At 43.1% G+C, this 15,100-nt stretch overlaps 1 protein-coding gene across 1 annotated transcript in view; it reads right to left on the bottom strand.

Moving 5' to 3' along the window:
• Positions 1-882: 882 nt before the first annotated feature.
• LOC121714171 (inactive dipeptidyl peptidase 10) overlaps positions 883-15,100 on the bottom strand; it is a 39,823-nt gene continuing 25,605 nt past the window's right edge. Inside the window, exons 8-25 of the mRNA XM_042099374.1 lie at positions 14,469-14,589; positions 12,835-12,989; positions 12,613-12,710; positions 12,248-12,371; positions 11,764-11,805; positions 11,528-11,632; positions 11,171-11,262; positions 10,314-10,361; positions 9,163-9,281; positions 9,008-9,055; positions 7,836-7,934; positions 5,844-5,910; positions 4,860-5,054; positions 4,706-4,760; positions 3,018-3,117; positions 2,371-2,429; positions 1,789-1,861; positions 883-1,394 (exon numbers count right to left, since the gene is read on the bottom strand). Coding sequence (XP_041955308.1) covers positions 1,171-1,394; positions 1,789-1,861; positions 2,371-2,429; positions 3,018-3,117; positions 4,706-4,760; positions 4,860-5,054; positions 5,844-5,910; positions 7,836-7,934; positions 9,008-9,055; positions 9,163-9,281; positions 10,314-10,361; positions 11,171-11,262; positions 11,528-11,632; positions 11,764-11,805; positions 12,248-12,371; positions 12,613-12,710; positions 12,835-12,989; positions 14,469-14,589 — 1,824 coding nt within the window. The 3' untranslated portion in view covers positions 883-1,170. The remainder of the gene's footprint in view (positions 1,395-1,788; positions 1,862-2,370; positions 2,430-3,017; positions 3,118-4,705; positions 4,761-4,859; positions 5,055-5,843; positions 5,911-7,835; positions 7,935-9,007; positions 9,056-9,162; positions 9,282-10,313; positions 10,362-11,170; positions 11,263-11,527; positions 11,633-11,763; positions 11,806-12,247; positions 12,372-12,612; positions 12,711-12,834; positions 12,990-14,468; positions 14,590-15,100) is intronic.

The following is a 15,100-nucleotide window of genomic DNA, read 5'->3' as shown; positions in this document are numbered from 1 at the left end:
TTAACCTGGAAGTTCTCTGGGCAATCAAATACATCGGTAGCCATTGTCAATATTGATTAGGACTACACTAGGACATGTTGATATCCCAGAAAATGATAGAGATGAAGAAACAAGATAATTAAACTCGCATACTTGAGAAATACGATTCATTAGTGAAATATTTGGTCATTTACGCTTGGCACATTTTGTTTCAGATCATATAAAGGTTATATATGCACGAAAGCAATGGCTTGAATGTTGTGTCAACCACATGCCAAGAGTAATGACTTGGACTGGCATGAATGATATTGTGAATCATACCAACTGACCGATACGTATGGGACTTGGTGACTTGCTTTAGTAGGCTACCTCATAATAGCCCATACAATTCCAACATGTCCTGGTTGTAATGAAAAATGTTGGAGTAAGTGCTTATGTTGGATGTTCAGAGTAAAATAACTTCTGCTGGTGCTGGTAGACTAACCTAAAGGGGAGTTTATACAGATTTGATAAGAAATCACGCCTGACATATTAAATCATTTCCAATGACCTAGATCACATGACATACATTTCCAAGTCTGAACCCCTTGGATGTATTGGAACAAACAGCAGTATGCTATGGGGTTTCCTATTTCATGCAGCCATTGTGGTCATGCATACCCATACATGTGTGCTTATGTGGAAGACCACTTTAACAAGACCTGGGCCTTTTTCTTTTCTATTCACATTCACACACACACACACACACACACACACACACACACACACACACAAATTCACACACGTACGCACACACACACACACACACACATACACACACACACACACACACACACACACATACACACAAACATACACACACTCTCTCTCACACACACACACACACACACACTCAAGCATAAATACAAACACATTCACACACACACACACACACACACACACACACACACACACACACACACAAATACAAATACACATACAAATGAGTGAAATGGCACCCCCCAGTGAGGTGACCGGCTCATGACTGCATCCTGTCCCAGAGGAGGTCCAGTAGTTGGCAGAGTGGCTCCCCACCTCTCTCACCCTTCGGCTCCAGTAAGGTGGCAGCTTTTGAGGGACATCGCCTGCCCTCACTTAGTCTCTCTGGGGGTTTAGGTGGGGGATTAGGAGAGGGGAATGGTGGGGTGGCACTCAGTCATCTTCCTCCTCATCCTCGTCTTCCTCCTCGTAGACGTGGGACGGGTCGTGCTTGAGGCAGTTGTGCAGATAGTGGACAAGCGTGCAGCTCTGGTGCTGGAGGCTACGGGCCTCTCGAAGTGTGTGGCCCTCGTCGGGGTACAGTTGCAGGGAGTAGTTGGCCTCCACCTTCACCAGCCGGCTCAACAGCTCAGCGCTGTGCTGGAAGTGGACTCGGGCTATCGCACACACGCACACGCGCGCACACACACACACACACATACACATGTCATGAACATACAGAACATGTGCAGAAAGAAAAAATATGAGCTTGTTTAACATAGAGTTACCACAGTACACACACACACACACGCACGCACACACACAGACACAGAAACTGTACTAAAAATTAAATGTATGTCTAAAATGATCTATTCTAAAATCAACTTACTTATACAGAAAATGAAATAGCACACATTAAAACTTAATAATCCTACTCTTTATCCCACTCTTTCAAGAATGTACAAGAACAACAGCAGGAAATCAATGAAGATAATATTTCCTCTCTATTGAAACCACTTCTCCTCTGATTAAAATCATTGATTTGGGCTTTTTTACATTCATAGTGCTTACCATCTGCTGTTCCATGCAGTAGAAGAAACTGCTCATTTTTTAATTTGGTGGAATCCTCTAGGAGCGAGGCCGCCTGCCGAGACACAGCAATCACACAAACAGCATGAACTATGAGACTGTCGTAAAACTGGTGAAATCTTAGTCGGAGTCAGACAATAATGTCTGTCTGTGTACTTGCAGTGCAACAAACTTGTCCATGAGCTCGCAGTTATAGATCTGGGCACAGACATAGTTAAAGTATGTTATGGTTATGGTTATGGTATTTTTGTCCAAAGTAACTTACAGTGTATGAACACTAGAGTTAAAAATAATACTTGAAAAGCCTATATTGAGCATAATAGTAATAAAAACAACCATATCCATAACAATAGTAAATATCAACAACATGTAAGCACAATGCATGCATGAGTGAGCATATAAAAAATGTAAATGTAAATCAGGTTTATTGGCCAAGTATACTTGCATATACAAGGAATTTGTGCAATACATACCCATGTATGTATTGTGTGATCATTGCTTGCACTTGCTCTGTGTGAGGGAATGTGAATGTGTATGCGGTGTTGTGAAAGTTCACTTTTTTACCACATAAGCATGGTCCTCCTTATCAGGGAGCCCGAGATACCTCTCTGAGAAAGCAGCACCTGCACACACGTATGACTCATCACTACCTTGTGCATCCCCTATGAAAACCCAGTTTTAAAACAGACATATTTTAGAGACAAAAGACAGTTAGCATGACTGTGATGACATAACAACATAACTCTGCCTTTGGACTTTGCTGCTGAGGATATCGTTTTGTATTGCAGGCAGCTTTCATGAATAATCTTTTTGCCCCTGCATGTGCCAGTGCCAGGCACTAAGTGTAATTGTGATGCGATCTAGGAAAACCCTTAACATTCTTCTTGATAAATTCTTGATTCTTCAAACCCCTCTGCTGAATTTTCACCAAGAAGATTCTGGACACTGTCCCCTAGCAAAATCCTTGATACCATCCTCCCAAAATCTTGGACATTGCTAGGATGGTATCAGAATCATAAGTTAGTAAAATTGCACCAAGGGTTTTCCCAGATCGCATCACAATTAAGGCAGAGGTGGGCTGAACGTCCTGTGTATGGCAGAGCAGAGCACTAGCAGCAGGTGCTGCAGAGGAGAGGTCAGGGTGAATGGGACAGACCGATCATATCTGTATGCCACGGGGCGCACTGGTGTGAAACAGAGTGATGGCTCACTATAGAGTTTGAAGTCCGTAATGGGGGCCACTGCGACCCCGCACTTGAAGAGTTGATTGGTGCCAGCCAGCATTTTCAGGGTCAAGTAGCCTCCAAATGCCTGTCAGAGGATGACAATTTATATCAGTTAAGTCACTGGAGATTTCTGAGAACCTTTTTTACTACTGAACTATTCCTCTAAGGTAGCCTGTTTTGATGTTGCATTAATGGTTTATGGGTTTGGATAGCAGTGCATGCTTTGTGTGTTTTCATATAATGTGAGCTATTGGATGCCAAAAGATCCTTTGGATGGATCTATCTGTCTATCCATCTATCTGTCCATCTATCTGTCTACCTGTCTATCCATCTATCTATCTATCTGTCTGTCTATACTATCTGTCTATCTGTCAGTGTTATATTTTCAAATGTGTTCAATTATATATCGTAAACATGGCAATTACCAACCATTTCATTTGAAAATTCTAAAACAACGATGTTTTTTCATACTTCAAAATACAGTTTTTCTCAGTCGCTTTGGTGCTTTTTTCAGATCAGAATGAAAATTCTCATAACTATTAGTTCAACCTCCACAACATTTAGTCATTTGTGCACATCATAGTAGCAATTTCTCCTTCCTCTGAACAAATTGCAAATACTTTTGGACATGTATCAGTTGCTTTCATACAATTCTCTGCTGTTTTTTAACATTATCATTTGCTTATGTCATGTCAGTCAAAATTAACTATACTTATGAATGCTGAATAGTCGTTCCCAATAAAACTAATAGTCTTCATTTCATTGCTTGAGTCATTACATACAAAATTGTTGAACTAGTTATCAAATTCTGTCACAGTGCTGTAGAATTGCAAAGAGCATACAGTAAAAATATATGCATTCAGTGTCTTGTACTCACTTACTCACCTAACTACAGCAATGTGTAACTTTACTGTAGTTTTCAATTTGCTGTACAAGTACTGTATAGTGCTGTCTTGAGCATGTTCAGGTAGTGTCACCGAGTTCTGACCTTTTTTTGCATTGGAAAACACTGAGAGAACTGTCATAATGAAAACATGACAAAGCCATTTGACTATCTTGTTCATAAACGATGGTGTCAAGACTTCTCATTTTGATGACACTGACAGTTTCATTGACATGAATACCTGCTTTTGAGGAATGGACTATCCATTTTGAGCAAGTGACGTGCTTTTGCAGGTCATCCACTAGGTTTTGCAGTTTGCACTAATTGTTTTGAGAATTGCACTAACTTCTGTGCAAATTTTAATAGTGATGTGAGAAAAGCACCAAAGCGACTGAGAAAAACTGTAACATTTGATAAATGAACCTTACATTTTTCAGTAGCCATACTGTAGGTGTGTAGATTTGAACAAAATCTTGTTTGGTTCTTACCGGGGCTTTTACTGCCTTAAATATCTGGCCGTGAAAGGTCACATTGGTCACAGAAAGGTTGCAAATAGGCACCCACTAGCCCAACAATAAACTCCGAGCGTGGTACGTACAGTAGCTGATTTAGATACTCTTATGGTGTGGGTGCTTGCATTTCTATAGGAATCCGCCGTCTTGGTTTGTATAGAAATGAATATTAAGTGACACATGCACGTAAGAGGTTGGAAATACGGGACGGTTGGTAATAGGTGACGTTCTTATAGTATGTATTTTACTCTGCCTGAGGAAATAAGAAGAGTAGATACCTTTCCATAAAGAGCCACTCTTCTGCTATCAATATAAGGCAACCGCATCAACCACCTGCAACAGAGAAACACACACATGGCATGGCGCTCTACTAAACTCATTTCACCATTTTAGAGACCAAATAAAGAACTTCCTGCTAATGACATCACTCACTCCACCACGCCAAGCTGGTCCTTGACCCTGAGTGGCCCAGGTTTGCGAGCGTCCAGCAGGCCCACCTTCTGGCCTCTGGCCCCCCTGCTCCTGCCGTCCACCCAGGCCACGGCCGTGCTGTGGGAACTGGACAGCACATGCGGCCAGTCCAGAGAGAACTCCTCTGTCACCAGCTGACTGCCTGGACTACCGTCACTGTGATAGAGAGAGAGAGAGAGAATAGAGACAGAGATAGAGAGAGAGAGAGAGAGAGAGAGAGATGGAGAGATAGACACATATTGTTATCACATATAATATCACATATTGTTCTATGATTCTATGTTATTTTATGTTCTGATTTTTTTCTAGACATACAATATATTGCTTGCTTTGGCAACACTTTCTTTATGAATGGTCATTCCAATAAAGCTTTTTGAATTGAATTTGAATTGAATTGATACAGAGAGAGAGAGAGAGAGAGAGAGAGAGAAAGAGAGAAATGAAGAAAGATATGAAGCAGAAAGCAGTAAATCTGGAACAGGAGCAAAGGATGGAGGAAAGCAGCAGAGGAAAGAGTATGTGGACATAACGCTGGTATGCCAGTGGAGATTGAAGGTTTAATATTGTCTCTAAACTTTCTCAGCAACTCAGTACAGATGATCAAAACCTCACCAATCAATCCTGGAGGAAACTAGGAGGCATTGATATAGAGTCAAACCTTCAACACAATGTTTAAACAAATTTGTCTTGTGCCCACAGCAGAGTAGCTTACATTGACTTAATGCCAACTATAATCTAATCACTGTACTGACTCACCATCTCTACTACCCTCGCAAGCAGCCCTCACCATGCGCACCAACAGCAGAGAAAGCTGCAACACACTGCTGCTCACTGCTGCTGCTCAGTTTAATTTTTTGTTCATTTAGTTTTAAGGGAGAGCAGGGAGCCATTGTTTGAAAAAGGACTGGAAAAGACAGGGTGTATGGAGATGGAGGACTGGCTTACACAATAACCAGGAGAGGGAGAAGGTCCGCCTCATAACCTCTGGGCAGGGAGAGCTTGATGTGTAGATCTGTACAGAAAAGACAAAGACATAAAAACAAATAAAAAGTGAAGCAGAGGAACGGCGAAGAGTCGTCCTCGGTCATTGGGGGGGGGGGGGGGGGGGGGGGCTGTGAGAGGGATGCTGATTGAGGCCGCAGGCGGGTGCTCGTGTTTAGGAACTAATCAGTATTCCAGCCCCTACCTCCAGAGGGGCTCTTAAGCACGGCTAAATGAGTTCCCCTGAGCCGCCCGCATGCCTGCACACTCACACACACCCTTGTACACACACACATACAAACACACACACACACACACACACACACCCACACATAGAAACACTCTCTCTCTCTCTCTCTCTCTCTCTCTCTCTCACACACACACACACACACACACACACACACACACACACACACACACACATACACACACTCTCTCTCTCACACTCTCTCTCTCTCACACACACACACACACCAACCCTCAGGCAGATGATCAATGACACAAACATAGACGACCAATCACAAGCACCCTCACAGCAACTAAGAAATTGGAGAGTGACACATCAGAATATGCCACACAGAAAGGTCCACACACAAATACATGGGCACAAAAATGCACCTTTGAATGAACAAAGTGTAACGGATGCCAGCTAGCTTAGCTGTGCTTGTGGAACGTTGGTAAACCTCACTCCCCGACGCCTCAAGAGTGCTGCTGGCATGCAAGCCAATAGCCTGGGCTATTGGCTCAATTGTTAGCGCACTCGCCTCCCGATCTGAGGTGCTGCTGTTCGCGGGTTTGAGTCCGGGCGTGTGCAGGGCTGAATCGCGCAGGTTCAACACAACGCAGGTTACAAAAGCATACTGTATATTCATAAAAATATAGACAGACACACAAACACACACACATACCTATCTATACAGATCCCCACCCTCACACACACAGACACCCTCTGAGACAGCAGGAACCCAAGTTTCCTGTTCCCCCTGGATCTCATTAGTAAATAGAAACAATTACACAATCCGACTGGTTAGCACTTCAGACTTGTAGCCGGAGGGTTGCCGGTTCGAACCCCGACCAGTAAGAACGGTTGAAGTGCCCTTGAGCAAGGCACCTAACCCCTCACTGCTCCCCGAGTGCCGCTGTTGATGCAGGCAGCTCACTGCGCCGGGATTAGTGTGTGTGCTTCATCTCACTGTGTGTTTCACTAATTCACGGATTGGGATAAATGCAGAGACCAAATTTCCCTCACGGGATCAAAAGAGTATATATACTTATACTTAGTGTCCCTAAAGAAAACAGTTAAAGGCAGGGAACCATTTAGTTTCTCCTGCATAAGCATGCTGTCTTCCAAATGCTTCCATAGATAGCTTTGTAGAAGCCAAATGAATTTACAAAGACTACTTACAAAGTACTTTCCCTCCTACTTCCAAATGACAAAACAAATAATCACTATAACTTCAAAAACATATATTACTATTACCTTTCAGTTTATTACATTCATAAAGGTGACTTTCTTTGGTTTGCTTGTTTCTACTTTCTACGTTTCCTAATAATTCTGCACAGTAATATTTACCTGCACACACAGACATCCTCATAAAATGGCCAAATCTAAAGAAAAAAACACATCAACTTCCAAAAATATGAAACTTTGATATTAAGGAGTCTTTTGGGTTGATTGAGAACACAATTGTGGCCCAATAATAAAAATAATCCTCAAAAATACAACTTGCCTAATAATTCTGCACACAGTGTACTTGCGACCAATATCATGGCCTAACAATTGGATCGAAAAACACACACACTTACACACACGCTCACACACACACACACACACACACACACACACGCACGCACACGCACGCACACACACACACACACACAATGACATGTAAATCGCCACCACACCTACAGTATATCCCATGTCTGCGCAAACACACAAGGGAGCCTGGGTCCTACCGTAGCTGTCTGATGAAAGCGTCTGGTACAGGGTCTCAGGAAGACGCTTGGCTCCGAGAGCAATAGCCAGCGGTGCATTGTCCTCCAGGACTGTGTATCCTAGAGACCACACACACATACACACCTATAACTGGAGCACGTCATACTGCATCTCCATTTCACCAGTTATGGGCAGGCCACTTACAAAATGTAGCTTAAACATACACTGCACTCTGGAGGCATGAATATGGGGACTCATGAACATGCCCCCAGAGTGTAGCACTGTAGCTGCCTGGAAACTCCAACTGTTGGCTGCAGCAACTCGAGTTTTCAAGATTTTTTTTCGTCCCGATAGTACTCATGACCTCAAGAATCAGAGATCTATGAAAAATCACTGGATTTCTCCTTTAAAAGTAGCTTATAGAGTAGCTTGTAGCTTAGTTCATACATTTTGCCCATCACTGCATTTCACCTTGTAATGCGCAGGGTTGTCAGGATTTTGACAAAGCTAGGCATGAGAACATCACCCATTAGATTTTAGACTCATGGTCTTCAAATAAAAACAATATCACATGCACTTAAATTTAGAACCATTGAAGAGTGGTGACCGGGGAACCGTAGGGATGGCTATCAAAATATGAATTAAAAATTTCAGCCATTCAAATAATGCATACAACACTACTAATTCATCTAAATGGTCTTGGTGCATGTGTTTGCTTATTAAAGAAATTAAGTTTAATGATCTCCTCATAGCTTGGCCACAAGTAGAGGGTCAGCAGTTCTCTTTTCTCTGGTGTACGTGTAAAACTTTTTAAAAAAATCCTTTAGAATTGGATGTCCAGGAATCTCCAGGTCAGTGTCTTCCAAATGATTATTTGGCATCTGTGGTCTGACACTGCCCTCTAGAGCCTACTGTAGCCTACTATGTCTGTACAATGCCATAACTTTTTTTTACTTAATGCTTTTAATGTTACATGACAGTGGGAGACTGATAGGAAGTGAATGGGAGAGGGAAATGACCCGGGCTGGATTCGAACCCAGGTCCCCATGGGCACATGGACCCAAATAAGGGATGGGCACTGTAACAAGTTGCGCCACAGTGCAATGGGAAATAAATCCCATGTGATTTTGTCTCTGCTAATAGTCCTCAATCAGTCTTGCCCACAGGGGAGTGTGTGTCTGTATACACTTACTGGAGGGGTCACTTGTGCCATGAACGGTCACCTTAGGCACTCCAGGCCCTGTGAAGGTCACACAGTTTAAGATTAAGATTAGTGAGAAAGGCCGAACATATTATGGATTTCCCATTCACTCATCCATGACAGGACATACATATCCTGAGCCTTACCTAAGCAGTGGAGGATGAAGTAGGTGAGGTTAGGACTGAACTGGACTCGGAAGAAGTTACAGTCGTCTACGAGGCCACAGGTCAGGCACTGCCTCAGGAAAACGCCACCTAACTCTGCGCTGCACGAGACAAGCGCCGACAAGGTCACAGGACCACAGGTAGACAGAGTATCTCACGTACAGGATTTGGTACATCCACTTGGAATGTGTGATGGAGAGAGGAGGAGAGGAGTGCACAGTAATTCTCCAGAGAGTTAAATAATGACCTGGACCTGATGCTGAGAAAGCCATTGTTCAAACTCTCAGCTGCCCTTTTCAGAGAACTGTTTGCATAATGACTTTGACCTACAAATAACCAGCCACATACCATTACGAAATGCCCAGAAGCTCTTGGGTCGGTCTGCAGTTAATCCCCATTTTAAAAACCCACTCTCTACACCCCGGCATTCCTCCATCCCCAAGCCATGCAATAAAACAGTAGTGAAAACCTAGCCAATGACAGAATAGGGAGCGCACATAAATCAAGGGGGGCACCTATGACTTTCTTCCATCCAGGCAGCCTGTGCCTCCATTGATTCGGACGCATCACTGGCCCTATCTGCCATAAATGGATTAGGCGGGCTGCAAGCCTAGAGCTCAAAAAATGTTCTGCCACGCCTTGTGCCTCTCCTACCAAGAATATGAACACCATGGCCTTTTTCCTCAATTCAATTAAACTCAAACCAAGTGAATCTAATTGATTTTAATGGCTTTCTAATATTCCGACAGCTGTGTGTGTGTGTGTGTGTGTGTGTGTGTGAAGCCATCGTCTGAGAATTAGGGTACAGGATATCTGTTTTCTCCAGAATCTTCTCTAATAGATTAAATGAAGTCTGGATTAGGCAGATATTACACCAACCAGAGAAGGGCGACACATTATGAAAGCAGAAGATGAGGTGGTGTGCAAATAAGGTCAGGCACATTCTGATGCAAATGTGTTGCAGAAATGGAACAGAGGAGGAGATGAGCCAGGCGTCACGCGGTGTGCGTGCGTGTGTGTGTGTGTGTGTGTGTGTGTGTGTGTGTGTGTGTGTGTGTGTGTGTGTGTGTGTGTGTGTGGGTGGGTGTGTGTGTGTTCAATTATGGATGAGATGCTGCAGCGCAGACCCTTACCTGTACAAGTGTCGGCTCTGTCTGGATTCCTCCGTGCTCAGGAAGTAACTACAAGTAAAGACAGCGAGATAGACAAGGTCTTAGATGGGCACAATGTGCTACCTCCAGATGTGGCCATATTATTAATTTTACACTGGGGACAAAGATACATGGAGATCTTCTGTCAGGTAAACAGATGATTCACTAACAACGATGTATAACTTAATGTAGAGGAAATCAACACCTGCAGTTTTGTTTAGAGGAAGCAATGGTTCTCCCATATGGGTATAAAGGCAGGCAGAGACCATCTGGTGCATGCATCACATATACACACCCCCTTAGCAGTGCTATGTAGTTGCAGTCAGTGTGGCACCAACGCAGAGGTGTCACAGACCTGACCTCAACCACCTTCACAAGTTTGGAGTTTGTAAGTCACTGCTGTGATAACATATGCTGATGGGACTTTGGAGACTTTCAGTTCAGACACCCTTTTTCCGTGCTGTCATATTCAATGACCGAATCCTCTAAATGCCACCATCACTGTAATTTCAAAGGCGTATAATCTCATAGCACTTAAGTGTTATTATCTCATTCCCAGAAAGTCAATTAGCAACTCTACAATTACTGTCCATCACAGCTGATCTGAATTTAAATTTCTGTTCTGTTTTAATTAAATGTCGCCTCGGTTCCCAATAAACGGCTCTGACTATTTTTTTCACTCTTGTTTCCTGGATTCAATCCCTCAGCATGGCTTCTCGATAGGCACATAAAACAAGGACGCACAATGAAAAATGACTCTGTGCCCATTCAGCACTGCAGCTTCTCTAAGACGGTAAAACGCAGCACCCTGATTTAAACACTTCCGAAGGCTCTCATACATTTTCCCAGCTTCCTCGTCCAGCGCGCAGAGAGAGGTGACATCCCAGTTGCCCGATGTCAGGAAGCGAGGGGAAACAGATGAGAGAGCAGGCTGCACGAGAGCAAATATGAAAGAGAAAAGGGAGAGAGTGACAGAGAAGAAAAAAGGAGAGAGAAAAACATTAAAAAGCAGGAAATGAGAGTCGACGCTGAGATGCCATTAAAGATAAATTACAGAGGACGAGAGGGGGAGGGAAAGAGATGTGAGTGGGGAGTAAATGAAAAGTTAAGAAAGTAAAACAGAAAGACAGAAAATATACACAGCCTGAATATGTAGAGAGCCTGAGCTTATGCACATGATACATCTGAACACCCACCTGAGAGGAGAGGCTTGCAATGTGGCGGAACTCCCCACGGGCTCCTTGCTTGGCAGGAAGTGTCAGGTAAAACACAGAGCCATCTGCTGAGAACAACGGCACCTCCTGCATGCAAAGCCATCAACATCAGTCAGGCCACAAATATTGTTTTGATGGATAGCATGTTATGGGTAAAATATGTGTTATGTAAAAACGTGGGTGCCATTGATAGGAAAGGACTAAACACTACAATGTACCTGCTGTTGAGTCTGCCAGAAGTCCACGGCCATTTTGTTTTTCTGGGGATGTAACGGGATAAGACAGACGCTAAAAGACCCAAAAAGATACTAAGACCTTTTTAAAGCTGAGATTGAGCAGAGGTGACAGTATATGAAAAACCTTGCAGCCGTGAGAAATGTGAAAATGAAATACTAAGAGAATGGGGGGGTGGGGGGTGGGGGGGGGCAGAGAGAGAGAGAGGGAGAGAGGGGGGGTGAGAGAGCAAGAGAGGGGAAGACTAAAGAAGATTAAAAAGTGAGGATGACCTTTAAAGTTCAGTTGGACAGAACCAGTTTCCAAGGGAGAAAGGAAGTTAGACAATTCCCTCAAAATTATCTGGCATAGAAGGTGAAAGGGGACTCCCAGCTTAGCAGGCAGAATAGAGAGTGGGTAAAAATCTCCAAGAGCTGCACAGCTAAAGGCACTTAATGGGCAGCTGATGCTTGACCTGTGTCCTCTCACCTCAGAGCAGGCCCCAGTAGTCGCCTCACAAACGGAGAGCACTGATTGGTTCTGGACCCGATTCAGCCAGCGCACAGCTAGCTGAGTGCTACTAATCCAGCTGACCATCGAGATGTAGCTGTCTCTGACACAAACAGACACAGATAGAGTAAAAGGAACATATGAGCACAAGGAAAAAGGCTGAAAGAGAGCAGGAGAAAATAAGACAAGAGAGGCAGACGCTGGGTTTTAAGAACTGCCATGACAATGTTTCAAAGAGAATTATTCAGCATTAATCAGATGCAGAGCACAGCTCAGTGCCATGACAGCACAATTAGGTCAACTCTCTGTCTAAGTCTGGAGGGGGGTGCATCAGGGACCAGTACCTGGCCCGCTGAGAATCTGGGGGGATCATCTCCACTGTGTGAGCAGGCCCATAGAGATTCACCACAAAGAGCCTGACTGAGGAGATGTGAGAGCCTGCCTGCGGAAAGCACAGATGAAGCCACACTCAGAGCATCTGACAGAAAAAGGAAACATTAAAAAGGGAGCATCCCAAGCTCCCCAGCACTTTTTAAATTTTTTATGGAATGGAAATAAGGCCTTGCCTTAGGGTATGGGTATAAGATATTTGAAGGGTATATTCCACCCAGGAAGTGAGGGATCTCCATTTGAGGTGTGGCAGAGTTGTTGATCGTGAGGTACGCCAGACGGGCACCATCTACCGACCACCAGAGAGCCTTATACGACAGCAAAACCTCCTCTGAAATTTTAAAAAGGATTTACATTTAAAATCACATCTAACTCCTCTAACGGTTTAAAACATACATGGGCAAAATACGGCCCGCGGGCCACATCCGGCCCGTGGGCTTTCCCTGACCGGCCCGCGTAAGGTCCGTGAAAGAACAATAGTCAAGAGCCTAGCATAGAGATAATGCATGCAAATCAATATCGTTGTTTTTATTTTGAAAGCGACTGCTATTTGTACGCCCATACATTTGTGCGTGGATGCATACGTCGTAAACACCCTCACTGATGTGCTGGTGAATAGAATTTATGCTTCTGCCTTGACACAATGCAGTTGCCTTTACGTTGGCATAAACCTTTCAAAGTTTTGTGTCTCTTATGTCTGCGTCGCTCACCACCGCAAAGGTTGTTAGAACGAACTCCTACTGCTGCTCGTTGGCGATACGAAGTGTTCATTTCAAAACGTTACTGGCAGATAGACAGTTTACAATCGGATAACCCCGTAATTGTAACCAAAATATGTCTGAGTTTATTTGCAAAGCTTATGTTAGATGCTACCCACAGGTTGCTTGAAGCAGCCGGCTCAACACACAGAGCGAGTTGACCAATCACAGTTATGTGCATAAAGTTAAAGCAAAAACATAGCCTACATTTTTAAAATAGTTTTCTTTGTGCATGTTGATTAACTACTATTGTCTGCTCCACATTTTCGTAGTCTAATTCTGCATAGAGTTAATTTAATGATGGTAATGATTTAATGATGAAATATTGCTGAGTGTTGATGAAATGGTGGCACAGGCCTATCGGTTGTAGCCTACTGACTCCTTCAAATTTTCATGACCTAGATTAATTATATAGATATTGTAGTACTTTTTTATATCAGTCTTTAAAAACTGAAAAAAAAAATGTCAATGTCAAAAAAATCATTTTCGAGAATGAGGATTAAATACTGGACATAGATTAAATATTGCTGTTTTTCCTTTGTCTCCCTCACATTTTCATCTTACGACTAGTAAACAAAACCATATGATTTACTTAATGTTATACAAGAACAGAATAGAATTGAACAGAATGGAGTTCAGACTTGAGTTTGGTATTTTGGGTCCGGCCCTCCTTAACAGTCCCAGTTTGTCATGTGGCCCCTTGGGGAAATTAGCTGCCCACCCCTGGTTTAAAAGGTAGTTTTCAAAAAAGCCAGCATATGAAGACTAAAGTGCACACATCTCAACCCAGAAGCATTGTTATCTTCAATGGTGGCTTTATTTCACTGATATGACTAACATTAGCTCCACATATATTTCTTACTATTTCCAATATGCTAGCAATTTTGTAAAAAGTTGAAGTTATGAAGACTAAAGTGCACACATCTCAACCCAGAAGCATTGTTATCTTCAATGGTGGCTTTATTTCACTGATATGACTAACATTAGCTCCACATATATTTCTTACTATTTCCAATATGCTAGCAATTTTGTAAAAAGTTGAAAAAATAAACCTTCATAGGTCCAGTCGGTCACGCCATTGACCACAAGTCCCTCCCTGCCTGTTGAGGTGAGGCGCATTGCTCGACTGGACACATCTGGCTGGTAGTAGATGTCATTGTCAAAGACATAGACCTGACAGCAACAGCAGAGAAAGAGAGAGAGAGAGAGAAAAGGGAGAGAGAGAGAGAGAGAGAGAAAAGGGAGAGAGAGAGAGAGAGAATAATAGGGTGGTATCAGGAACAGATGGACTCGATTACCATAAATTCTATTTACATAGAGGTCCAAGGATAAGTGATAAGGTTGATTCACAAACACACAAAAACACATACTTACATACAAAAATATATGAACATACACCCCCCATACACACACACACACACACTAGCACACCAAAACAATCTGCAGAAAAGACATTTTTCTTGCTGCTACGTATTTGTTAATCCAATCAACTTCATAAGGGCGTGTTTTTTTTTGTTGCCTTCTCATTTTCACTATCTCATTCAAAACACATAATATTCTGTACGCATACAACATCAAGTCCAAAACCATAAACAAAACCATCCATTACATCCCACTGCTCTCCATGTAGGCTTCCTGTGGCACCTGGCAGAGCATCAGTGGGAGGCGAGCCGCCTGTCCCTGC

This window comes from Alosa sapidissima, chromosome 7 (assembly GCF_018492685.1).
Source record: "Alosa sapidissima isolate fAloSap1 chromosome 7, fAloSap1.pri, whole genome shotgun sequence".
Classification (NCBI taxonomy): Eukaryota; Metazoa; Chordata; class Actinopteri; order Clupeiformes; family Clupeidae; genus Alosa; species Alosa sapidissima.
Note: the sequence above shows the minus strand (reverse complement) of the source record. Positions and strands in the feature narration are given on the sequence as shown.